This window comes from Aotus nancymaae, unplaced genomic scaffold, assembly GCF_030222135.1.
Source record: "Aotus nancymaae isolate 86718 unplaced genomic scaffold, 86718_ANA_hifiasm-v0.15.2.pri h1tg000058l, whole genome shotgun sequence".
NCBI lineage: Eukaryota > Metazoa > Chordata > Mammalia > Primates > Aotidae > Aotus > Aotus nancymaae.
This window is the reverse complement of record NW_026988472.1, coordinates 40,231,383-40,257,334: the sequence shown is the minus strand read 5'-3', so window position 1 is coordinate 40,257,334 and position 25,952 is coordinate 40,231,383. Positions and strand designations below refer to the sequence as shown.

General features: G+C 40.1%; 1 protein-coding gene across 1 annotated transcript in view; it reads left to right on the top strand.

Annotated features, from left to right (window-relative positions):
- The window catches only part of CDKL5 (cyclin dependent kinase like 5), a 196,941-nt gene extending 171,105 nt beyond the window's left edge, over nucleotides 1–25,836 (top strand). Inside the window, exons 12-18 of the mRNA XM_012434219.3 lie at nucleotides 1,859–2,825; nucleotides 6,293–6,394; nucleotides 6,931–7,036; nucleotides 10,294–10,417; nucleotides 17,109–17,208; nucleotides 22,344–22,463; nucleotides 25,450–25,836. Coding sequence (XP_012289642.1) covers nucleotides 1,859–2,825; nucleotides 6,293–6,394; nucleotides 6,931–7,036; nucleotides 10,294–10,417; nucleotides 17,109–17,208; nucleotides 22,344–22,463; nucleotides 25,450–25,836 — 1,906 coding nt within the window. The remainder of the gene's footprint in view (nucleotides 1–1,858; nucleotides 2,826–6,292; nucleotides 6,395–6,930; nucleotides 7,037–10,293; nucleotides 10,418–17,108; nucleotides 17,209–22,343; nucleotides 22,464–25,449) is intronic.
- The last annotated feature ends 116 nt before the right edge of the window (nucleotides 25,837–25,952 follow it).

Below are 25,952 nucleotides of genomic sequence, written 5' to 3'. Positions count from 1 at the left end.
AAGGACACAGCCACGATCTGAGTCAGGGTGCAGATGCCTGCAGGAAAGGAGCAGGAAAGACATCTCCCAGCCCCTCTCTCCTCTTGTCTTGTGATGCCTTCCACTGCTAAGCCCAACCAGAAGCTAGCTGGCTAGGAAGCTTGAGTGACAGTCTGCAGCATTGGGTTCCTGAGGCCCAGGGCCGCGCTGATGGGGTGGAGGATGGATTGGAGGTTGGGCAAATGAAGAATAACCATCACACTTAGATCTATTTGTGGGTGAGACGGTCTATCACTATTTAGGTTTGAAAAGTCACTGAGATATTTTAGTTACCAAGATATAAGTTGGCAAACAACTCAGTGGTTTAAAACCTGATGCCTTTAGGATACAGGGACTTTATTGATCTGCGGATAGACTCTGTTAACATCATTTAGCAGAAAGTGAAACTTAGTATTTCTTTTTTTGTAATTTCTAGATCTGGGCTTTGCCATTTGGTGCTCATATTTAGGTATTCTTTTATTTAATGCTGCAATTCTAATAACCCAACTGGAAGAGATTAGTGAGGACATTTAGGAGATGAGCCCCCCCCCACACTGTCACAGGCTTGCTCAATATCAGATTTTGGCACTCTCAGGTAGCATTGTGGCAGAGATTACTGACTGAAAGGTAGACTAGGAAAAGGGTCCTTATGTTATTTGATGGCTGAACATGCAGGTTCTCATGGGGAAAATTGGAAGGCAGAGTTTCACAGACTACCATTCTACATGAACAACAAAAAAAGTGACTTCCAATTAGTGTCTCATGGGAACAAAACTCTCCCAAATCAAACCATCTGTAGCAATAGCAGTATTTGCAGCAATATTTTCTAAATGCATAGTAAAACCAGAATTGTGTAAATCATTATTCATTTTTAAACATTCTAGTCTGTCCCAAGCTACAATTATGTCCTTTCAATAGTTACAGTAGAACAAACTGATCTTGCTATGGCATCAGTTTCAGCTTTCAAATAGAGGACAAGATTTTCCTCTGGATTTATATTTGGATTTTAAACCAAGTGTGAAATGAAGCTTTAAGTCCTAAAGGAGGGCTCAGTCAGTCTAGGATAATGAAGTGTTAAATAAAAAAGAAAATAATTGTGTATTTTGGAGAGAAATGAACTCTTTCAGCTCTCTGTAATCCGGTATAGTACAGGATTCCTGTTTACTATACAAGATGTCTGACGAGCCCCAAGTAATTGCCACTTCTCCAAGACATAAACATTGATCATCATGTTTTCCAACAAACCTCACTGGACAGTTTACATTTCTTTTTAGAGTGTCATTTTCTTTTATTGAGTACATTGCCAGAATTCTCATTCTTTGATTATGCAGGCAAAAGAGACATTGGTGTCTGTGTATATGTGCTGTATGTATCTCTGAGGTAGGCTATAAGTTTTACAAATAAAAATGAAGTTCAAGAAACATAGTAACCTTTAAGTCTAAATGTTGTCTTCTGACATTCAAGCAGACAAAAGAGTTAGAGAGTTTATAGCTCAGCTCTCTTCTTAGCAGTCATTCTATCACAAACACTCATATGAGTACCAACATAGTGAGAGAGCATGTTTTACCAGATTATCATTTAGAAACTGTTTTGACAGCAAGTTAGCTGAGCATTTAGCAGTGCCAGGATAATTTCATCAAGGCCAGTGCTTTGTTACAGAGTGAATTGGTCTAAGAAACTTAATTGCTATTGATAGGTTACTTGTTATTGGTAGGCACATGCTTGAGAGAATTAATGTTTTTAGTTTTCCAGGTGTTTTAAGTATTTGTTCTTTTTAACAATACTTTTTGTGTGTCAGCTATTGAGGGAAACTGATAAACTTCTTTTGTTTTTAACATAGAAACCAAGCCGGCAAAAGTACTGCTTTGCAGTCTCACCACAGATCTAACAGCAAAGACATCCAGAATCTGAGTGTAGGCCTGCCCCGGGCTGACGAAGGTCTCCCTGCCAATGAAAGCTTCCTAAATGGAAACCTTGCCGGAGCTAGTCTTAGCCCAATGCACACCAAAACCTACCAAGCAAGCAGCCAGCCTGGGTCTACCAGCAAAGATCTCACCAACAACAACATACCACACCTTCTTAGCCCAAAAGAAGCCAAGTCAAAAACAGAGTTTGATTTTAATATTGACCCAAAGCCTTCAGAAGGCCCGGGGACAAAGTACCTCAAGTCGAACAGCAGATCTCAGCAGAACCGCCACTCATTCATGGAAAGCTCTCAGAGCAAAGCTGGAACACTGCAGCCCAATGAAAAGCAGAGTCGGCATAGCTATATCGACACCATTCCCCAGTCCTCTAGGAGTCCCTCCTACAGGACCAAGGCCAAAAGCCATGGGGCACTGAGTGACTCCAAGTCTGTAAGCAACCTTTCTGAAGCCAGGGCCCAAATTACGGAGCCCAGTAGCAGTAGGTACTTCCCATCTAGCTGCTTAGACTTGAATTCTCCCACCAGCCCAACCCCCACCAGACACAGCGACACAAGAACTTTGCTCAGCCCTTCAGGGAGAAATAACCGAAATGAAGGAACGCTGGACTCACGTCGAACCACAACCAGACATTCTAAGACAATGGAGGAATTGAAGCTGCCCGAGCACATGGACAGTAGCCATTCCCATTCGCTGTCTGCACCTCACGAATCTTTTTCTTATGGACTGGGCTATACAAGCCCCTTTTCTTCCCAGCAGCGTCCTCATAGGCATTCTATGTATGTGACCCGTGACAAAGTGAGAGCCAAAGGCTTGGATGGAAGCTTAAGCATAGGGCAAGGGATGGCAGCTAGAGCCAACAGCCTGCAACTCTTGTCACCCCAGGTACAGTTGAGCACCTTGACCAGATCTGGTGGCCCTTCAGGGGAAGGTGTTGCAAGGGATGTAACGAGGGTCCATCTACAATTTTCCCTACTACAGAAGGTTGTGCTTTTCTTGATAGGATGCGTTTAGGGAAGCAATACTTGGCCTAATCTCTGTTTTGTTTTGTTGTGTTGTGTTTTGTTTTGTTTTAAATCTACTTAGATCAACTGTTGAGTATTCAAGAGAAGTCAAAAGTTTGTTTTTAGCAATCTAGTTTTTTTCTTGAATGTTCCTTTCTGGCATATTTTGTTGAGAGAATCTTATTTTGATTTATTACAGAATTCATCAGCTGTATGGGTTAGGTTTTAGTTTTGCTTAAAATACAGTGTGAATTCATGGGTATTTTCTCTGATCTCTCCAAATGACATTTGCTTAAATCAAAACCTTTTGCTAGTACCTTACTCAATATTTTAACTGAATTTAAAAGTTTTAAATTTGTCCAGAACTATAGATAAATTTAACTTTATGCCAGATGTTAATTTTCAGTCTTTTGGATTGTTTTTAAATCTTAAAACAGTATTTTTAGCATAATGCCTCCTCCATCTTATCATCAGACTCTAGAACTGACCTAACCTGCTTAAAAGAAGTAGCATTCTTACAATAGAGCATGTTTTAAAAATAATGTTTTCATGATTTCATCTATAAAGCACTGTGCCCAGTGCCTGGCACAAAGTAAGTATCTAACAAATTTTAGTTATTCCTGCTGCTTCTGTGATTTCAGGGGCTGGTATTTGGACATTGAACACCTTTTCTGTGCTGAATGTTCCCAGGCACTCAAAAGAGTCTGAGAGAGCTCTTGCACTTGAGAAACTTACCTGTTCTTGAGGAGGATTAAATGATACATGATAACAATGAAATAAGTAAGACCTAAGTCAATATGGCTATAAGTAGGAATTGAGAATAGAGTGAGGTTATTATGAACAGGAGCAGTTAGAAACGGCTTTACAGGCAACTGAAGGTCTTGCTCTGGGCTAGGATGCATAGACAAGCTTTGAATAGGCTGAAGAGTGAAGATATCTTCAGGCATATCTTCAGCTAGGCACCATGAAAAGCTCTAGCTAGAAAGATGAAAAGAATAGGGTCCCTGTCCTCTTAAGTGTGTGGGCTGGCAGGGGACACTTGTCAACAGGTTGTTCCGCTACTGCAAGCTTACATTCTGGCTACTGTACTAGAGGTATGCTGTGTGCCAGGGGAGCGGGACAGTCCAAGTTGTGAGTTGTGGGAGCTCCTAGAACAGGTGGCACCTGAGTAGAGACTTCCAGGAAGGTTGGGAAGAAAGTGACAGCGACCTTAGGAAAGAGGGAAGAAAAGAGCATTGGAAGGAGAAGGAAGGTAACAGATGTTACATAGCATGGTGTGCTTTGGGGATTACGACTTGTTCCACTTTGCTGGAGTGAAAAATGCAAGATTTGGAGTGGCTTTTGCAATAATTCAAGCATGAGGCGAGGAGAGTATGTTTGGGACTAAGTCAGTGCCAGTTGGAAACAGAGTGGATCTTCTACTCCTCAGAAGTAGAAACAACAGAATTTGTGATTTGAAGGATTGGATATAGGAAAAAGGAAGACTTCATGGTTTCTTTTCTAGGACCTCCTTTTTGGAGTGGAAGAGAATAATTTGGAAGTCACCTAATTCAACCCCTTTATTTCACAGATGAGCATGTCGAAGCTCAAAGAAGTTAGGTGAGTTGCTCCAAGTTTACCCAACTAGTTCAGGATGGAGCTGGGGTTATGAGGCAGGCTCCAGGTGCTGAGGCCAGCCGCTTGCCACTGTGTCTTGCTGACATGTTGGTTGAGTTTGAAGTGGCCTCTAAGCAGAAGTGTGCTCTAAGAGGCTAAAAAGATGGTCTGATACCCAGGTGAAAGGAGAAGGCAGGAGGTGCCCATTTGCAGAGGCTGGAAGTGCAGTCAGAGGAATGGTCACAGGAGCCCTGAGGAGACACTGTCGGGAGAAAGAACATCCAGAACCTAGAAAGATCTCCTGACAGCTTCCTGTAGAGGAGAGATGGAAGGGAAAATTAGGTAAAGTGTGCTAGCATTAAGCATGGTACAAAATGAAGAAGAAATCACAAAAACAAATAGCTTTTTAACTTAGAAAAAGTAATTGCTCTCTGAGAATTCCAGGAAAAGGATTTTTGTGAACATGGTGATCATAAGCGAATTATAAACAGTTACTGTGGGCTAAGCACAGATCTGTTCCTGACTGTGAAGGCCAGTTCAGGAGGTACAGTGCCCAGCTACAAGAAAGTACCAGTTTAAAAGCACAAAGGTACCAGAAAGGCTAGAAAAGTAACTTAAGTTGTGAGTGAATCATAGGAATCACTCCTATGCAAAGAATCGGACCACCTTCAAAAGCATAGAGACTCTTACTGAGTTCATATTAGATGTTAATAATTTGTTTTCTTAAAATACTTTTTGTAGAGGCCTTTGTAAACAATACGGGTGGTAAAAATCAAATGAGACATTTTCATAAAATAGAAGGAAGGCTATGTTGGTTGAATTCCTGCCCAGAATCCTCAGAGTGCATTTGGGGAATGAGAGGGAGAAAAAATAATCATATTTTAAATCTTAAATAAAATGTTTTTGATATATCACATAGGCTTAAGGTAATGCACTTTTCTGTGCATAATATACAGATGCAATGCAGCTAACTCCTTCTAATGACTTGGTAATTTTCTTCCTTAATCTTTTTTCTGATGATGGAAAATGCCACATTTTTCCTCCTCAGTGAACACCATTGTGGACTGAGTAGTGTTCTTAGCTTGTGACTCACTTCTTTAAGAGAGGTAGGTAGTGGTATGTCTTTGGAGATGAGCACTGTCATGATTTGGCTTCAGAAAATGCGTGAAACATAAGTGCTGTTATCCTAGAGGAGATTAAGACAAGAATTTAAGCACATAAACTATAGTAGTTAGAGGATTTTAACACAAAAATTATTAAAAGGACTTATTCTATTCCTTGATATATTCAAAAATCACTTGTTTTCATCTGACTTTGCCTTATAAGTCCTGCATGAAAAATACTTTTGGAACTGCACGGTTCATTTTGGAGAACTCAGACTTAAAATCTGCTAGAGAAATTTCAGATAAACTAATAGAATCCCTAATCAGAGGACTGCTCAGAACCATGACTGTCTAGATATTAGAAGGGTAATTTTTTTTTGTTTTTAATAATTAATTGAACTATTTTCAGACTAATTTGTTCCCTGCTTGCCTTAACTTTAATGAGAATTTTACTTTCCATCTGTGTGAAATTTGCCTTATATTACATTCATCAGATTATTCATTCTTATGGGACTATATTTGTATTTTAGCCAACTAACATTTTTTATTTTAGCTGGTTATGGTTCTAGTCATACCAACTAATGGCTGTGATGAGTTTCATCCCTAGGAACAGGATGCTTTTATAAATCCTTTTAAATTTTACTTCCAGCCTGGAGAACAGCTCCCTCCAGAGATGACTGTGGCAAGATCATCAGTCAAAGAGACCTCCAGAGAAGGCACCTCTTCCTTCCATACACGCCAGAAGTCTGAGGTATGTCACAATAAAATATGCCTGTAAACATTATTAGTTCAACATCATTAACTGCCTAGCTTTTAAAATATATTAATATCCACTCTCTCACAAATAAGTTGAAGTGGCTTAAAAAGTAAGTAGTTTTCCTTGTGGCATAATTCTGAGTTTTACACAATTCTAGATTGATTAGACAGTGTTCTAAATTTGGGCCAGGTGGCTCACACATGTAATCCCAGCACTTTGGGAGGCCAAGGTGGGAGGATTGCTTGGGTCTAGGAGTTCAAGACCAGCCTGGGCAACATAGCAAGACCCCATCTCTACAAAAAGTTTTAAAAATTAGCTGGGTGTAGCAGTATGCACCTATAGTCCCAGCTACTCGGGACTGAGGCAGGAGGATTATTTGAACTGGGGCAGTCAAGGGTAGAGTAAGCCATGATCGCACTACTGCACTACAGCCTGGGCAACAGAGTGAGACCTTGTCTCAAGAAAAAAGGCATAGGCAATATTGTCATCAATGTGCGGCTTAACTTTCATAAATTTCTTTCCTGTCTCAGGGTGGAGTATATCATGACCCACACTCTGATGATGGCACAGCCCCCAAAGAAAATAGACATCTGTATAATGATCCCATGCCAAGGAGAGTGGGTAGCTTTTACAGAGGTAAGCCCACCCCCAGCATTGACCAGGTTCCCCTCTCCTCCCTCTCTTGCTTTATGTACATACTGCTTTCACTGACTTCAGGCCAGCAGCCTTCTCACCTACATTGTTGCCTTCTAGCATTTCTCCCTGCCTCTGCTCCTGCTAAGTCAGGCCCTCCTGGCTTCTGAGTTGGCCTCCTTGAGTAGCCTCTTAACTGGTCTCCCTATCTCCAAGGTGCCCATCAATATAGTGACTGGAGTGATCCTTCTGAAGCTATGTTCTGACCATACCACTCATTTTGTTCTGTCAAACTATAGCACACTTATTGATGTTACCTGTGTGTCTGGCACTGTTCTGGCTTAGAACTTGTCAGTGAACAAGACAGCCAAAGATCTCCACCATCACAGAACGCACATCCTCAGGAGGAGAGATAAACAGTAAACATAATAATTATATAGAGCAGTAAAAGATACTAAGTGTTACAAGGGGGAAAAAAATAGAGTAAGGCATCCCATTGCCCACCCCACCCTACCCATCCCTAATCCCCTATTGCTCACCTGTTGAGAGTCCTTTGCTGGCTTCCTATTGGCATCAGGACAAACTGAATTCTCTAGGATGTCATTCCAGACATCCCATGGTCTCGCCCTTACTATTCTCTCTGGCCACTTTCTCCCCCACCCCCCAGGTCTCTCTGATGCCGAGCCTATGGGTCTGCACAGGCTGTGCCCTCCTCTGGCCTGAAATGTGCTCTTCCTCCTGCTGGAACAGCTTGTTTCTGTCCCTTTCTTTAAGATCCTCTTCAGTATAATGTCTTCCCACAGTTTGTTCCAGATGGAGTGAAACATTTTCTTCTCTGTCTGTGGTACCTTGTCTGTAACTCTAATGGAACACTGACCACGTTGCACTGAATCTTTGTCTGCAGTTCTCTCTCATGAGGTTGTGAGCCCCTCAGAGACACTCAGTTTTCTTCATCTTCTCTTCTTTTTATTCTTATTGACTAGTACATTGCCTGGCATAGTTTCATAAATATTTGTCGAAATAAAGAAAAATGTCAAGTGTACTTGCACAGCCTAAAATGTACTTTGCTATTTAACAGACAACTAAAACAGATGCTTTTGGGGTTGTATGAACTTAGGAGACATTGAAAGACAAATCCCTTTTAGTAACTCTGCAATAATAGATTGTAAAGCCCTTTGGCATTCCAGCACCCTGGCAGAGAAAATGGACAGCAAGCCCAGAGGGCCACAAGCAAGGCCTGGGGTCAGGAGGCCTGCAAAGCCTTCAAGAGTCACCACAGCTTTCTAAGGCCTCGTAAGCCCATGTTGCCTGACTTCCCACTATTTCTGTTGTTTTAGGAGGATAGTTGGAAAGGGCCAGGATTTGGGGCTAGGGCATGGAGAACTGCTTAGTCATTTTAATTAGGAAATCCAGCTAAATAAATGCATAGAAGTGTTATTTAGGACTAAATGTATATTTAATGATTAGGCTACTCTGTTCCTTCCCTTCCAGCCTCACCTTTGGAAAAGCATAAGGCATTGATTGAATATGCCTTTTAATGCATTTTTTTCTGATACCATGATTACACTTTAGAATTTTATGGGACTAAACTTTTAATTCAGATTTAAGTTAATTAAAATATCATAGCATACACGTGCAAAAGCCTTTTCTTCTATCGCTGAAAACATTACCTCTAAAATGTACCATAGGCATGTTACTTCTATAGATGTGTGGAGAATAACATTAATATAAAATGCTAATGGAGATTTAAATTAATTAGTCTTTTACTTCTGGAAACGTGGTTTTATTTTGATTGCAAAAAAAATAAATGGGTTAATTCAGAGAAATACTTCATATGTCTACCTCAGTAGAGAGGGTGGTGAGAGCTTGGCAGGTGGAATTTTTAATTTTAAAAATTTCAGACATAGAAGGAAAATATTTAACTAGATGAAGCATCTGGAGACACCTGTCATTTCAATGATACTACTAAGTTCTAGAGGAAGATTTAGTGGTATCATTGAAATGACAGATGTTTCCAGAATGCTTCCTGTTTTCATTCTACTGGTCAAGAGATAAGTGAAATGGTGTCATTTATTTTGGTATACAGTCTGTATATTCCTTTTGTGGTGAAATTTGCAGTATATTTTTATTATAACCATTCTTAGAAATTGACAGAAAAAGTTAATAACTATTCCCCCCAAAAGCAAAAAAGTATTTACTCACATACATTGTATTTTATCTTTCTGTTCATTTAGAATTTAGAGAAAAATAATATTTTTGTAGAACTAGCTGAATTTCTGTGTAATTTAGTTTAAAAACATGAGTGATACTACCTCCCAAGTGTCAAGGCTTAAACTGTAGTTTGTCTGTTTCAGCACACATGTGAATTACTTCAAACTAAGAATAGATTTTACATTGTTGATCTGTAATAAGAAAGCTTGAACTTCAAAGAATGCCAGAACGGTGCAGGGGATGGTGGTAGGGGCTATGAGATTTCATACTTGAAAATATCCTGGCCAGGTGCAGTAGTTCACATCTGTAAATCCCAGCACTTTGGGAGGCCGAAGTGAGCAGATCGCTTCAGCTCAAGAGTTCGAGACCAGCCTGGGCAATATGGTGAAACCTTGTCTCTACAAAAAATTAGCTGGATGTGGTGGTGTGCACCTGTGGTCCCAGCTACCCAAGAGGCTAAGGTGGGAGGATCACCTGAGCCTGGGAGTTGGAGTTTGCAGTGAACCATGATCGTGCCACTGCATTCCAGCGTGGGTAACAGTCTCTTATTAAAAAGAGAGAGAGAGAGAGACAGAGGAGAGAAAGAATATATCCTATAATGTTCTTCACTTTATCATCTGGCAGGTCAGGTTTCTGTTTTCAGTACATATTACCTGGTGTCAGCTAACCCCTTGCAAGTTAGTGTCATAAGTAGTGGTTGAGGGAGAAGGTTCCCTGGAATGCCTTCACCCTCAGAAAACACAAAAGTTATGTGAAGGGTAGATGAGGATTTTTATGTTTGTTTCTTGTTTTATTTGTGTTAGAGAAAATGCAGTAGGATAATGTGAAAACTGCTTTGACCAAAAAAGTACATCAGCCATGTGTGGTGGTTCATGTCTGTAATCCCATCACTTTGGGAGGCTCAGGCAGGAAGATTGCTTGAGCCTGGGAGGTCAAGGCTGTGCTGAGCTGAGATCGCGCCACTGCACTCCAGCCTGGGTGAAAGAATGAGACCCTGTCTCAAAAAAAAAAAAAAAAGTCCATCAGTGACTTACTTTTTCTTTATTCAGTGCCATCTCCACGTCCAGACAATTCTTTCCACGAAAATAATGTGTCCACCAGAGTTTCTTCCCTACCATCAGAGAGCAGTTCTGGAACCAACCACTCAAAAAGACAACCAGCATTCGATCCATGGTGAGCATTTTGTTTGTTTTTACTCTTCCCTTTTCTAATTGTAGATTTGAGAGTTCAAATAAATTCTGGATGAACTTCTTAGTGTTCTTTCTCCTGCTAGGCCTTTTTTCTCTAGATAAATTATTGAATAAGGAAAATGTGATTTTTCATTATTGGTAACTTTTTTCCAGTTTGGCATTTATATTAAATATTATGTAAGAGACAAAAAAATCTCCTGGATTATTAAATACCTGATATGCTTTCCATTGTGTTCTTCTGATGTGAATGATGACTTTTGCAGTCTCCTTTTGTTGACATTGAACCAGGTACACTTTGCTTAGCACTTGATGATGTGCATTGTCTCGGTCAGTTCTCACAGTCACGCTGTGCTCCCGTGCTAGAGGCGAGGACACCGGAGCTTGGAAAAGTCGAGGAACTGGCCCCGTGCTGGACAGCCAGTAACGCAGAGGAGGGAGCCAGGGTTCAAACTTAAATGGACTCCAAGTCATTCAGGGTAAAAAGAAATAGGGAAACAGTCCTTTATGCTACCATAAAAGCATAATAGTAGTGAAAGGCACAAATGATGTGTCAACTTTTCTTCCTCATTTATCTTTCTTGTGTCATATCTAATAAATATTTAGGGAAAGAAATACAGTGTTACTAAGTTCCATTAGCAAATCTGTCTGGGGAGTAAGGACTTTAAAAAAAGTAATAATAATGTAGAGTACTTCTTCTCAACTGTCCTGAAAGACTGCCCAGGATCTGTATGTGTAGTGTTTACGTGTACTTCGCAGAACTTTACTAAGTTCTCTACCAAGATCATAAAATGGGACATCACTCTAATACACTGAATTTGGAATAAGACCAGTCTGTCAGATAGTCCCTCTCTGGTGTTTGTTGCCAGAAGTAACAGAAGGGCCTTATGTCAGTACTCCTGACTCCGTGTGATATCACAATTTGGACCCTATTGACAGAGTTACATCAAGGTTTCAGTGTTGTTGTGCCCTATAGTGAAAATTACTTAATTATTCTTAAAACAATAATAAAAATGACTTTTTAAAAGCTGTAAATAACACTTTTGTTTGTAAGCACAATTTACATCCATTGCCTATTTATAAAATGACAACTTTAACATTCGTGACTAAGAATTTAGACTCTGGAAATGGGATATATTGATCGATGGCAACTTGTCTATCAATCAGGGGACTGTGTCTATCTGTCCCTTGGTTTCCTCATGTGTAAAAAAATAGGGCTAAGAATGGCACCTCCCTCATAAGGTTCATGTGATAATTAAATGAGGCAAATACATTAAAAGCACTTAGAACAGTGCCTGGCTCCTAAGTGTTTGTTAATGTTAGTGACTGCAGTTACTATTGTTATGGCATCTAACTTCAGCGTCGGGTGTTCCCCCTCCACTTTCATGATAAACTTTGGTGTTCTTTCTCCGTGTGACTGTTTTAAGCTCTATTGTGAATTAACGTAAGAATACAGGTACAACTTCTTTACTTGCCAGGGTTGACCATTTTCTGGTGTGGCTTTGACAAGTCATGACAAAATTGTCTAAATGACAAGAATACAGAAATATAGAAGGAATTGGGTTCTCTTGGTTATTATATAATGAAGTGGTGATTATTTAAAAGAATATCAATTACAGATTATCTTAGTCCTGTGAAACTTAGGTAGGTGAGATCAAAATTAAATCCAAACGTGGATAGACAGTGTTAGTAATGTATTATTTCTGTCTTTTGATAATCAGTTTGTCTTGTTTTATGCGTGGATATGTATAGAAACCTGAAAAGAGTTGTTTTAAAAAAGAATGAGAGGCTCAATTGGGATATTGAACTTTAGTTGAGTCTTCATCGGGTCATCCTTACTCTAGTATTGCTGTTATGAGACTTGAGAGTTCCAGAATTGCCAGCGATGAACTGGCTCTGTTCTTTTGTTTGTTACTCCTCATGATAATGCTGCTATGACATATTTCCTTCCTGCATCGCATCTCACTTAGTCTGTCATTAAACTTGACTCATCTTGATTATTTTCTTGAACAAGTTCTTGAATTGGTTCATCAGGTTCTTCATATTTGAGAGAAATGCACATTTGGTAACTTACAAAAAACATGAAAGAACCTTGTTTTGGTAATATAGTGAATTGCTATTCTTTGTTGCAATGGGGTAGAGATAGGGTCTGGCTCTGTTGCCCAGGCTGGAGTGCAGTGGTGCAATCTGGGCTCACTACAACCTCCACTTCCTGGGCTCAAGCCGTCCTCCCACCTCAGCCTCCTGAGTAGCTCAGACTGTGGGTGCACACTACCATGCCTGGCTAATTTTTGTATTTTTTGTAAACATGGAGTCTAGCTATGCTGCCCAGGCTGGACTCCAATTACTGAGCTAAATTGATCTGCCTGCCTTGGCCTTCCAAAGTCCTGAGATTACAGGCATGAGCCACTGTGCCTGACTGTGAATCGCTATTCCTAAATTATCTCTTACCTAAGTTCAGTCTGTTTTTCCTTAATAGTAGTACTTAAGATTTACTTCAGGAAGAGAATATTTGTACAGTATCCCCCTTTCTTACAATGGAAAAGTCAAGCTACTGTGTTATATTTTAAAGCAATAAATAGATGTTGCAGTATGATATCCAGAGCTGTTGTTCCGGCCATCTCAATTATGTAGAACCCACTTAAGAATCAAGAGATAGCCAAAATATCTCAGAACAAGAAAAACAGAGTTAATATAGTAGGATTCATCATCTTTACTAATAGGATAACATCCCCACCCTCATTTGGAGTCTGTTCTTCATTTATGTCCAGTTCTAGCAGGTGGCACTGAGGATGTCAGGGCAAGAAATAGTTCAAGGCAACACTACAGTATGCAGAGGGAAAAGGATCCAAGCAATAGCTATGGAGAGAAGCAGGTGGGAAAATCATACATATCATAGATCTCTGTGGAGTGTGTGTTTATAAAACAGGCAACTTCACTTTGCTTTAAAAGACAAAATGTATAAATATGTTTAGAAAGACTGCTGTCAATTGGGTTAAAAATTAATGTTTAAAGAGTAAACCAAATTACTTAGAAATCCCACTAGTTGGCCAGGCATGGTGGCTCACGCCTGTAATCCCAGCACTTTGGGAGGCTGAGGCGGGCGGATCACCTGAGGTCAGGAATTCGAGACCAGCCTGACCAACATGGAGAAACCCCATCTCTACTAAAAATACAAAATTAGCCTGGCATAGTGGCACATGCCTGTAATCCCAGCTACTCGGGAGGCTGAGGCAGGAAAATCGCCTGAACCCAGGAGGCGGAGGTTGAGGTGAGCCGAGATCGCACTATTGCATTCCAGCTTGGGCAACAAGAGCGAAACTCCATCTCAAAAAAAGAAAGAAATCCCACTGGTTAAATGAAGAATTGCTGTAACTTGTACAATCCCAGCCTTCTTTTTCTCATGAGGTTATGAATATATTGGTATCCATTAGTGCTTGTCATCATAGCTTGCAGAATTACTCTTGTAGAATTATTCACTGACTCTCTCTTTTCACACGTTAGCTAACCATGCTCATCGCATTGCCGGGGAGGGGAGGTGGCAAGGAAAGTGTCACAGAGGAGTGTTTCTCACTTCTTCAGCTCACCTTCCATGCTGCTCTCAGAGGGATTATGATAAAGGTCCCATAAACCTGACCAACCGTGATGTTCCCCCCCTCACCTTCCCCTAGCTCTCAAACCTGTTCCCCTCCCCCTACAAGAGTCTGTGAACAGCTTGATTGAGGTCAGATTCCTTCTTTTATTTTTCTGTATTTCTTCAACACCTAACACAGGGCCTGACATGTATAAAGTACTCACTGAATGTTGGTTGACTGATTCATTGAATTTTAATTCCTTCCTTTCTTTAGGTGAGTCTTTAGACTTGTGTCTCCTCTTGGCCCCTTATGGAAATAGCTGTCATGTTAGATAACGTTAGAGTCCCATGCCTGTGTGCCTGCTTACCCCTTGTCTCATTGCCCTCCTCCCATACTGTTTTGGTCCCAACTGCTGCCCTGGAGAATGTGCCAGATGACTGGATGAGTAGTCCTTCTGAACTCTTCTTTCTCTGAGATTGATGAGAAAGAAGAATTGATAAGAAAGAAGTTACCCTTCTTCTCCACTGCTCCTCTTTACCCCATTCAGCACGAAGCTGCTGTTTTCCAGGTGAAATCACAGGGACCAGAATGCACAGATGAGGGAAATGACCAAATACGTGCTTACCCATATGGCTCAGTTCTAGCTGTCAATGTATAACTCATTCTCCATTCCTTTATACAACACAGCTTTTCAAGTGCGTTTGTTCCATCCAGCCTCTTTCCATCTGTCTCTGAATCTCTCTCAGCCTTTTCTCCATTCCCTTTCTCTGTTAATTAATTGGGTATGTATGTTTCTACATAGCTTCTCCCTTATTTTGTTTTTTCTCTCTGACTTCCTTCTCTCGTCTTTGGTGATACAAACACTTCACTCCTAGTTTTCATCCAACAGTTTAAGGGTAATTTATTTCTTTTTTCTTTTGGCCTCTGGGATCTTTCTCTGCCTAGATCTTAGCCTCACCATCTTGGCTCAGCCTCAATTTGAAAATATCCCGATCATTCCTCTATCCCCACCTGGGCTCTGGTTTATCCAGTGCCTCTTGAAGAGCCCCTGCAGAGGGTCTTTGGCCCATCTTCCCTGTGTCTTTGGCACCCAACAGTGCAACATGCAAACTGTAAACATTGAGCTTTCCTTTTATTATCCTCTCCTTTCACTTTCATCTTATTCTCTGTTTCATCCTAGATAGATTCTCCTCTTACCATGCAAAATCCTACTTCCTCCTAGGACTGGTGTCTCAAGCCTTCATTTCCTCTTGTACCAGCATTGACATTATTCCAGTAATGCCCATTCACATTCTGAGATCACAGTCATGATGAATATGCTTTCCTTAAAGATTTGCTGGATTGGCAGAAAGCACTTTTACCCTCAGCACACCTGTGGTATTTTGTTACACTTTCATTCTGATTGGTAAAAACTTCTACCCATTAATCTGAATATTCTATTGTGCTTCTAGGTTACGTATTTGCAGATACTATTGTGGAAGGACATAGCTATTTCATAAGCATGTAATTCTTTAACCTCTAGAAGTTTCAGAACATTAAAAATAGTATTGCCGGTTCCACTAGATGCTCTCTGAGGCTCCTTTCCATCCAAAGTCATGCTTTTGTGATTCCAGCAAACCCCACTCTTCTGCAGTGTTCCTTAACAATGTCAAGTGACTGAATGCTGTGTCTTGGAGTTTAGCTTAGGGCAGTCTATCTGTAAGCCCCATGTAAGAGGGTTTCATCTCCTTGATTGCAAAAGAACTTGTCACAAGAAACTTTTACCAAATTCCCAGGGCCTAGGCACAGTCTGTCACTGGGATTAGAATGTTTTTCCTAACAGTACAACACTATATTTAAAGACTCTTCTGGCTGGGTGCGGTGGCTCACACCTGTAATCCCAGCACTTTGGGAGACAGAGGTGGATGGATCACTTGAGGTCAGGAGTTTTAGACCAGCCTGGGCAACATAGTGAAAGCCTGTCTCTACTGAAAATAAAAAAATTAGCCAGGCCTGGTGGTACATACCTGTGGGAGGCTGAGGCAGGAGACATGCTTGAACCCAGTAGGCAGAGATTGCAGTGAGCTGAAATTGTACCTCTCCAGCCTGGACAATAGATCAAGACACTGTCTCAAAAATAAATAAATAAATATATAGACTCTTTTAACTTTTTAATATTCTTACCCATTTCATCGCATCTGAAGTTTTCTAGCTTTCAAAATTATAAATGTATCATTCTGAGTTCTAATATTAGTTATTTTATTCTTTTAATATCTTCTGATTTTATTAAAATACCTGGTGGTGTGAGTGGTACCAAGCTTAATGTCAGTATTTTTAGGTAGGAGCTTCCCCCCACCCCATGAAAGCTTTATATTAAAGCATTTGTCCTGTCTACTTTTTTTTTTTTTTTTTTTTTTTTTTTTTTTTAAAGAAATGAGGTCTTGTTGTGTTGCCCAGACTGGTCTAAAACTCCTGACCTCAAGCCATCCCACCTCAGCCTCCCAAAGTTCTAGGATTACTGGCATAAGCCACTGCACCTGTCCCTACATTTTTTTTGTCACTATTTTTATTTAGTTTTAATAAATAGATAAAAGGTTTAATAATTAGGATATTTCCAGTTTCTGGCAATTTTTACTTTTATTCAAGATGTTTTTGTAGCAGTATTGATCTTTATGTTTAATATCTTGACAAGTCGCTAATAATAAACTTGTTGAGCTGGTTTTTAAAACGTAAATAAAAAAATGAAGGTAGGTGTTGAAAATGTTTCTGCTCTTTCCCTTGGAGAATTACAGAGAAGCCATCCTTTAAGCTGTCTACTTTTCATAATCTCAAATTCTGAGGTCTTCAACATCATGAAAAGTGTCTTGCAGCAACAGTTACAGGTCATTTGTAATAATGCTCAAATTGCTGTTTTGAGTGAGCCTGTGCCAGAGGATAATCACTAACTATGGTTGATTTGATTCAGTTGGTCCTGTGCTTTTTTAGAGGCTCTTTACCCAAGTGTTTGATTCTTCCTGGCTATTTGAACCTAGTGTCATGCATTTTCAGTCTTTATTATATTTGTCACACAATGGCAAGAAAATGATTGAAAAATCAATATGATAAAAATCTCTTCTCATTTAGGAAAAGTCCTGAAAATATTAGTCATTCAGAGCAACTCAAGGAAAAAGAGAAGCAAGGATTTTTCAGGTCAATGAAAAAGAAAAAGAAGAAATCTCAAACAGTAAGTAGATGGCCAATTTCTATATATAATGACATATGTTTCTGTATTATTCAATGGATACTTTACACTTTGCACTTGGCAATCAAAGTTGATTGTTTTCTTATCGAGACTTGACATTTATGCACTGTATTATGTCTCTTTCTGAAATTCTATACAACTATCCTCTCAACAGAGCCTTTTCTACATTCAGCAGAATCTCCAGGAATAGAAGAAATTTAATTTGGATGAGAGAAAACACTTTAAGCCTTTCTCAATATACTTCTTATCTATGTGGGTTTATATTCATGTAAAAACTTTGAAGACACAGGATTTGTTTCTCTCTGGGGGTTTAAAGATATGTGAAAACTTAGGAAATGGGTTTTGGTTTACTTTTAAATCTTGAAATTCATAAATAACCATCATTCCTTATTCTCCCCTGGCTGGTTATAGAATTCCCACGTTGACAGGTGTGTTTCTGAGTTGTATAGTCACAAAGATCGTATCTGGGATTTTAGGGCTTGCTTTAGAAGGAAAACATGTTTGCCTTTTGATCATGCTGTGGGATGGAATGCACCTTATCTCCTGGGAGCCCTCTGCCTGAACAAAGGGCTGGCTCCATGGGACCGTTCACATCACTTCACTGAACCACCCAAGCAAGGATCTTGCTGGTTAGTGACGTGAGAACCTTGGGGAAACCCGGCCTCTAGGACAGCAGCAGAAGCAGTTCTTCCCCTTGATGAGGCTGCATCCCCTTTTGCTTTATGACAATTTCAAGGCTGAACAAGGTGGAGTTAGCCGTTTTTATTTATTTATTTATTTTAGAGACAAGGTCTCTCTCTGTTGCCCAGGCGGGAGTGTAATGGCGTGATCTTGGCTCCCTGCAACCCCCACCTCCTGGGCTGAAGTGATCTCCCACCTCAGCCTCTCAAATAACTGGGCGCACGCCACCACACTCAGCTAATTTTTTCGTATTTCTTGAAGAGACAGGGTTTCACCATGTTGCCCAGGCTGGTCTCAAACTCCTGAGCTCAAGCAATCGGCCCACTTAGGCCTCCCAAAGTGCTAGGATTACAGGCGTGAACCACTGTGCCTGGCCTAGTTAGCCATTTTAAGTGGTTTGGTTCTAGTTTTACTTCATACATAATTTATTCTCTTTTATTTGAAGAGGAAAAAGACGTAATCAAAATGGCCTGTTCAGATGGATTTCATCTGTAAGTTTAGTAGACTAGACAATGTTTCTGAGGCCCTTTCTATTATGAACATTATAGGATTATGACTCAGTGGGAAGTAAATTAGATAGATGTTCACAGCAATGTGTATAAATAACCTGAAGTAAGCATTTTTATCTCACAGATGTTGTAGAAATGTTAACAAATACCTTCCTAGATTATCTTTCTAGATTATTCTTTCTCTTGCTTGCTCGTTAAATTTATGTATTTCCTTATAAAATAAATGAGTTTATTATAGAAAATTTGAGAAAAAGAAAAAGAGCATTTTAAATCTTAATACCCTATCACAACTAGTATTAGGATTTTGTTATATTTCCCCCTAGCTGTTTAGCCTATGCGTGTGTTTGTGGAAAGGAGGTGTGGGATTTTTTTTGGTTTTTGTTTGTTTTTAAGTTTTAAATTATAGTAATCCTTTTAGTACGGATTTTGTATTCTGGCTTTTAACAGTTTATCTACATGCACAGAATATGTCTGTTACTACAAAAACTTTATTATCTTGAATCCTAATGGCTGCATAATGTTTCTGAAGTATTCATTTTTAAAAACTTCCTATATTTTTTAACTGAAGCTTACTTTTAAAGTGTCAAGTCAAAATGCCACTCAGATTCTACTACGTTTGTTACTTAGACTGGGTGAACAATTAGACCTGATTTAACCTAGGAATACTTAAAATATTGAAAGTGTTAATAAACTTTTATCATTGTCTGTAGAACGTGTTTCTCTATCGTGAGCAGTAAACTTTGGCTACCTCCTGACCACTGGTATTTTTATTTTGTGGTTTTTGTTCTAAACCACAGGTCTCCAGCCATGATGGGGTGATTAAGTGGTAGGAAGTAGGAAAGATGAAGGAATTGAAGGTGTTTTCGTATATAGATTTAGATTTTGATGTATGCTGTAGAGCAGCATTAAACCTAAAGTCCCTGGCTCACTGTGGCACAAGTAGAGTATACATGTTGACTTTATTATTCAGAATTTAGTTAAATTTAGGCATTTTAGTAGTATAGATTAGAAGTAAAAAGGAAAATATTCTCTAACATCCTCTCCACTTAAACTTTTTATTAGGTTTTCATAAGTTTCCTTTTTGATATATAAAGTAATTGCAGAATGTCTCTGCATAGGCTATAATGAATGCCTTAAGCCTAACCAACCAAAAGTTGTTTGTACCTCTGTATCTTTTAATTAAATGAAAAATAAAATTTTTGGGATTTCCAAAGAGCGCTCAGTACAGCCTTCCAAACCCTCAGACTCCTAAGCCTGACATTGAGTTAACTCTGCCTTCTTTGAATGAGCATGTAAATAGTTAATTATTTTTTACCTTCTAGAACCCAGCAAAAAGAAACTAAATAGAATAAGCTTCAAAAGATTTAAGGCATTGTGGCCTTTGCATAAGATTCCAAAAGAATAAAAATCTGATACCCAGTGTACATAGAGACTCGTGACATGTTTAAGCTGAGGTGGATCCTAAATCTGGTTGAATGTTTTTACTTGCTAGTATAGGAACTGAGCCCAAGCAAGTCTTGGGCTTGCTTAGAAGCCCAAAATCACATAATCACTTGGGAGAACTAGGATTGGGCTCTCCTAAATACCAAGTCCAGGCTCAGTTTATTACCATGGACCCGCCTCTCTAGAGAGCCTCTAGGAGCTCTTCTCTGGCCTCTTTAGCAATGCAAGTTAAACTCTTCCTCAGGGTTCTTTGTCATTGGAACAGGAAAATTTATGGGATGTTTTACTCAAATCTCTTTTTATACACACCCTTAAAAGATGACCTGAATACCTGAATACCTTCACATACATTCTGGTTCTCTGACAGTTGAGATATCCAAAACAGGGAAAAGTCATGCCAAAAAAATAATTCTGTATTGTAAAGGTGCCTGCTTTGACTCAAGTAAATCTGGAAGCTGCCTTGGGAAATCTGGCTTCAGTTACATATCCAGAGTTACATAAGCCCTCAGAGCATATGGTGACTTTGCCAACTTGGTAATTGTATCCTAGTTAGTTAGTGTCTCAACTTGTGATGATGCTTCCATTTAAGTATTGAAATTTCTGCTTCTTCCTTTTGAAAACCAGTATTCTGAATTATGCTAGATGTTTTCCATTGGGTTAATATTTCTAGCAGTATAGAACAAGGCCTCTTACTCAACATTAGTATCCCACCACAGTGATCAATACCTCTTCCTAGCGATGTTTTCTGGCTTAAAAGTTGACCAAATTCGAAAGGGTTTCCAGTATGTTGGGGTATTTTTTCTCCTAATAGGCAAATTACATGGTAGAATTTTTACTTGCTGAAGTCCTCTCTAGCAATTAGGAAAAGATTGAAGTGTATCAGTAGCTCTTTAGCACAATTCTTTATAGTCATCTTTCTGATAATAAGTAAAATTATTTAATGTTTTATAAGCTTAATGTGAGTAGGTGTGTCTAGGTCTCTCAGCATTCCTACTAGAGGTATTGATCATGATCTCACATTATATACTTAGAAGAAGTTTGTGCTTGTTTTGAATTTGCATTATTGACATCTTCACGTTCAGGTGAGAACTGACACAGAACCTCTATAGATGCACAGCACCGAGATTCTGTCAAGGACTGTTAATATTTAGCAATTTGAGGGCTTCCAAGGGCTAGTAGTTTCAATAAAAGCACTTTTTTTTGCAATTAGTTTATTTGTATCTTATATTGCAGACAGATTCCACCAACGGGGAGAATCCAAGCATCAAGAAATCCCTCTTTCCTCTTTTTATTTCAAAGAATCATTTAAAGCATAGTTCTTCTTTGAAAAAGCTTCCTGTAGTCACTCCACCCATGGTACCCGTTTTTATGTATGGTAGCCCTGAAAACTGCTCCAGTAAACTTGTTTTACTGATGACAACAGCATGTCTTATTTTCATGAGGTCATATTCTCTTTATGCTAGTTAAGTACGTGAGCCAGTTCCATAAATTCACTGGGATATAAATTTGTTGCCATTCTTCTGAATCAGTTAGGAAGTTGAAGCACAAATTCTGTGAAGCAAACAAACTAGTGAAAGGCTAGTTTGTCTTGTGTGATTAGCCAATTATTGGCAGATAACATTTATAAAAGCCTGTATTTTATGTAAGGAATTCTATTAAATTTACAGTTAACAAATGTCTTTGCATTTGACTCACAGAGATTGTTAACACTTGATTGGCAATCTGTCTTTTTGAAGCCAAGTTGAATTGACCAAATTGAATGAGGTAACAGGCTCCATGAAAAAACAGCTTGTTTCCTTGCCTGGCTTGAGCTTTTGCTGGTCACTTAGTTTAAAACCAGGGCTTTTGCTTGGCATTTAACATAACTCTTCTGTGTTCGCCAAAACTGGTGAATAGACCAATAGCATTCATCTGGAACTTGTGGCACAAATTTCCAGTATTTTCTTAGTACATAATACTAGATCCAGATTTATCAGACAATGGTTTGGGAATATGATCTAAACCATACTTTCTCACTTTGCTATCCTTGAAAGCCTACCAGACTTCTTTGGCACTACCAAGTACATTGTTTGGATCATTTTCCCAGCAGGAAAAAAATTCTGTTTTATTGAACTGGTTCATAACCTAACTGCAATATGGAATGAGGATACGACAGCAATTCCTGGTACAACTCAATTTAACTGCTCTCTCTTACAGCGACTAAAACTAACAGCATGGGAATGCTTTAAGGGTTGAGGTTTAACAAAGCTGCATGACATCTGCCAATTTTTCCTAATGCAGGGAAAATTATTAAGAGGGCAGAAGAATTTAACTAGCATCACTTGCATTGTGAACATTGGGAGAAATTGGGGTTCTTTTTTTACTGGGTTATTTGAGTTTTGGTTTGGTTTGCTTTTTAGTTTGGTTCTTCTCTTGGGTGTGGTCGCATATCTTAATTAGGCTTGTTAGTGGGCTTATTGAATGTTTGTCCATATTTTACTCTAGGTACCCAATTCCGACAGCCCTGATCTTCTAACATTGCAGAAATCCATTCATTCTACTAGCACTCCAAGCAGCAGACCAAAGGAGTGGCGCCCTGAGAAGATCTCAGATCTACAGACCCAAGTAAGTGGATCCGGCACTACTCCTAGACTCTCCAACTCTGCAATAACTGTCCTGAGGAGTTGGGAGGGCATGGTAGAGGAAACTTAGCCTCTCAATGTTACAGTAAGGCCGCGCGCCTCCTCAAAATAGACCCTCAGTTATAGCCAGACGCATCTTGTGAGCCAGAATGAATCTTGCTTCAATGACCTATGTTCTACTGGGAAAAATGCAAGCTCACTTTAGCCTTCACCCAGCTGGAGGCAATTGAAGATGTAGTCCCAGCCCACAAATACAGCCCAGGAAAGAGATGAACTGTGTTAAAGAACCATAATTCATGGTAAAAAGTGAAGCATGCCATAACATTTCAGGCAGGATGAGCAGAGATGGTGGGAAGATTAAGGTTTCATTAAAAGTAGTAGCGTACAAATTGAAAGACAGGTATGATAAGTTTTCTTGAAAGAATATTTTAACTCCTGAAATCTATACTCTTTTTGACAGGAAACAGGCAAACAGTTACATTAGGAACTACATATTAGACTGTACTATGTAGTCACATTTATCTTCCATAATGGAGGAATAAGCAGAAACTGAATCAGTAAATTTTTCAGGTATCTGAGGTTTATCTCCTTTAAACAACTATTTGGTTGGGAATTTTGTAATATTTTATCTTTTCAGTATCCCATAATGAGCATTTTGGTTTTTGATATTGAGTATTTTATAAATTCTTTATTCTTCTGCACTATAATTTCTGACAATCCTCCAAAGCTTTTGAAGCTATAGGATTACTTATGTCTATGATTTCTTGTGTCACAGATTTCTGTGATTGGGGGAGGGGACTACTTTTTTTGTTGTTGAGATAGGGTCTCACTCCCATTGCCCAGGCCGGAATGCAATGGCACAAACTCAGTTCACTGCATCGTTGACCTCCTTGTGCTTAGGCAATCCTCCCACCTCAGCATCCCAAGTAGCTGGGACTACAGATGTGTGCCACCACGCTTGGCTAATTTTTTGAATTTTTAGTAGAGACGGGGTTTCACCATGTTGCCCAGGCTGTCTCCAACTCCTGGGCTCAAGCGATCCACCTGCCTCTGCCTCCCAAAGTGCTGGCATTACAGGCATGAGCCACCATGCCCAGCCTCTGTTTACTCTTTTGTAACTGTAAGCTGTTGCATAGAACTGCTCACAGAAGTTCCCCATATTCCCATTCTATTTGCCCCAACCATTTATATATTCTGCTTCTAACATAATATAATCTGGGGGTGTTGGAAGCATAGAGAACCAGATATCCAAGTTTATTGGATATATATCCAAACTACAGAGACAAGCCTCTGCTTCTTTGTTCCCAATTTCAAAACAAAAAGAATAGACAGCTTTAGAACTTTCTTTGTGAAACCATTTCTTTTGCCAAGAAGCTCTTGATCACTCAGGCTTGATCACTCAGGCTGAAGTGCAGTGGCAAGATTATGGCTCACTGCAGTCTTGACCTCCTGGGCTCAAGCCATTCTCCCACCACAGCCTCCAGAGTAACTGAAACAACAGGCACCACACCACCATACATGGCTAGTTTTTTAAGTTTTTGTAGAGACGGGGTCTTGCCTTGTTGCCCTGGCTAGAAGCTATTTTCAAGTAACTTTATTTCTCTTGCTGAATGCAGATTATTGTAATTGCTTGATAGTTACATGTGGTCAAGGCTATAATAATCACCAGGAGTTTCATTGTGTTATACAATTTAATTATTTTTAAAAAGTCACTTTTGAGCACTTAGAGTGTACAGTGTACTGTGCTACCTCCTCTAGGGAGCACAAAGCTTTTTTGGAGAGACTTCGGAATGAAGATGGAGAATACTTTCCCCTAAAACAATATCTGCTTGAGTCAGTTTTGAAGCCATTTACCTTGGGTTTCAGTGCCTAGTTCCTTCAGATCTTGTAATGTTCCTTGAGATTGTCAACATTTTATTCAAACTTTGCTGAGCCCTTAAATGCATGTCCCTTATACCATGACACTTACAGCAAAGGTACTCTGAGGATTGGCCCCAGAGGGGTCCCAAGGCTAGGGTTGTAGCCCAAGTGGCTGTGTCCAGCAGTCATGATTGGCTGTGAATTTCCAAGTGCTTGCCATGTCTCTTCTGAGATCAAGGAAGAGGAGATTGAGTCATCCTTCAATGTTGAGCATGAGGCTCAGGAGTTGGCCAGTGAGCAGACCGCTACGAGGCTCCTGCCCTCTGCCCTGAAGTCAGTCTCCCTACATGATGCAGCACCTGGGAGTGTCCAGCTAGCTACACAGTAGACAGGCAGGCAGGGTGGACCACTGCGAGCCCATGTTAGCAATTGAAGGCCTCCTGTGAATGAATTCTTTAGATAGTTATATTGGGGTTTTGCATGTTTCTCTGTGCTTTGTATTTTTAATGCCCAAATGTTACCCTCCCCTTCTCAAAAAAAAAAATGCAGCAAAGGAGCATTTGAATTTTGCAATATCTAGAGAGGGAAGTCAGGGAGATAAGAACAGAAAGGGCTATACAAATTGTAGCGGAGTACGTTGCTAACTAACTAAAACATTCCATATTTTCAGCTTGTCTTGTGCTAGATACAGCTGTGTACCTAAGTTGTAGCTGGTGAAATATAAGTGGAAGCATTGTGTGGAGCCTTTGGGAAGTCTTCTCAAAACAGAGAAGCATACACTTTCTTTTGCTCTTTCTCCTTCCTGCTGGTTGAAGCATGAGATCCCCTGGTTAGAGATAGGATGCAACCAGGTAGATGAGCCTGGGCCTTTGACTGACTGCTATACCAACTCTATATGTCTTATCTAGATTTCTAGACTTTTCCATTAAAGACTAATACAATCTCGTTTGAAGAAAACCAGAAGCACAGATATGGCTGGACTGTCTCCTCCTCACACAAGCTTGCCCTTCCTGGCCAGGCCCAGTCACCTCAGATCTAAGCCCCCTTCCCTCCCAGCCTTATGGTCGCTCTAACTTGAATCCTATGTGTATTCTCATCCTTTCTTTCAGAGCCAGCCATTAAAATCACTGCGCAAGTTGTTACATCTCTCTTCCGCCTCGAATCACCCGGCTTCCTCAGATCCCCGCTTCCAGCCCTTAACAGCTCAACAAACCAAAAATTCCTTCTCAGAAATTCGGATTCACCCCTTGAGCCAGGCCTCTGGCGGGAGCAGCAACATCCGGCAGGAGCCAGCACCGAAGGGCAGGCCAGCCCTCCAGCTGCCAGGTCAGATGGATCCTGGTTGGCACGTGTCCTCTGTGACCAGGAGTGCCACAGAGGGCCCTTCCTACTCTGAACAGCTGGGTGCCAAGAGTGGGCCAAATGGGCACCCCTATAACAGAACAAATCGATCACGAATGCCAAATCTGAATGATTTAAAAGAGACAGCCTTGTAATTTGTGCTGGTGGGGGGAGGGGTGGGCAGGCAAGCCAGTGGGGAGGGGTGGGGAAGGGTGGGCTGGGCTTGGGGCATGGGCCGGGCCAGGTGGTGAGCCAGTATTTTCAGCTTTAT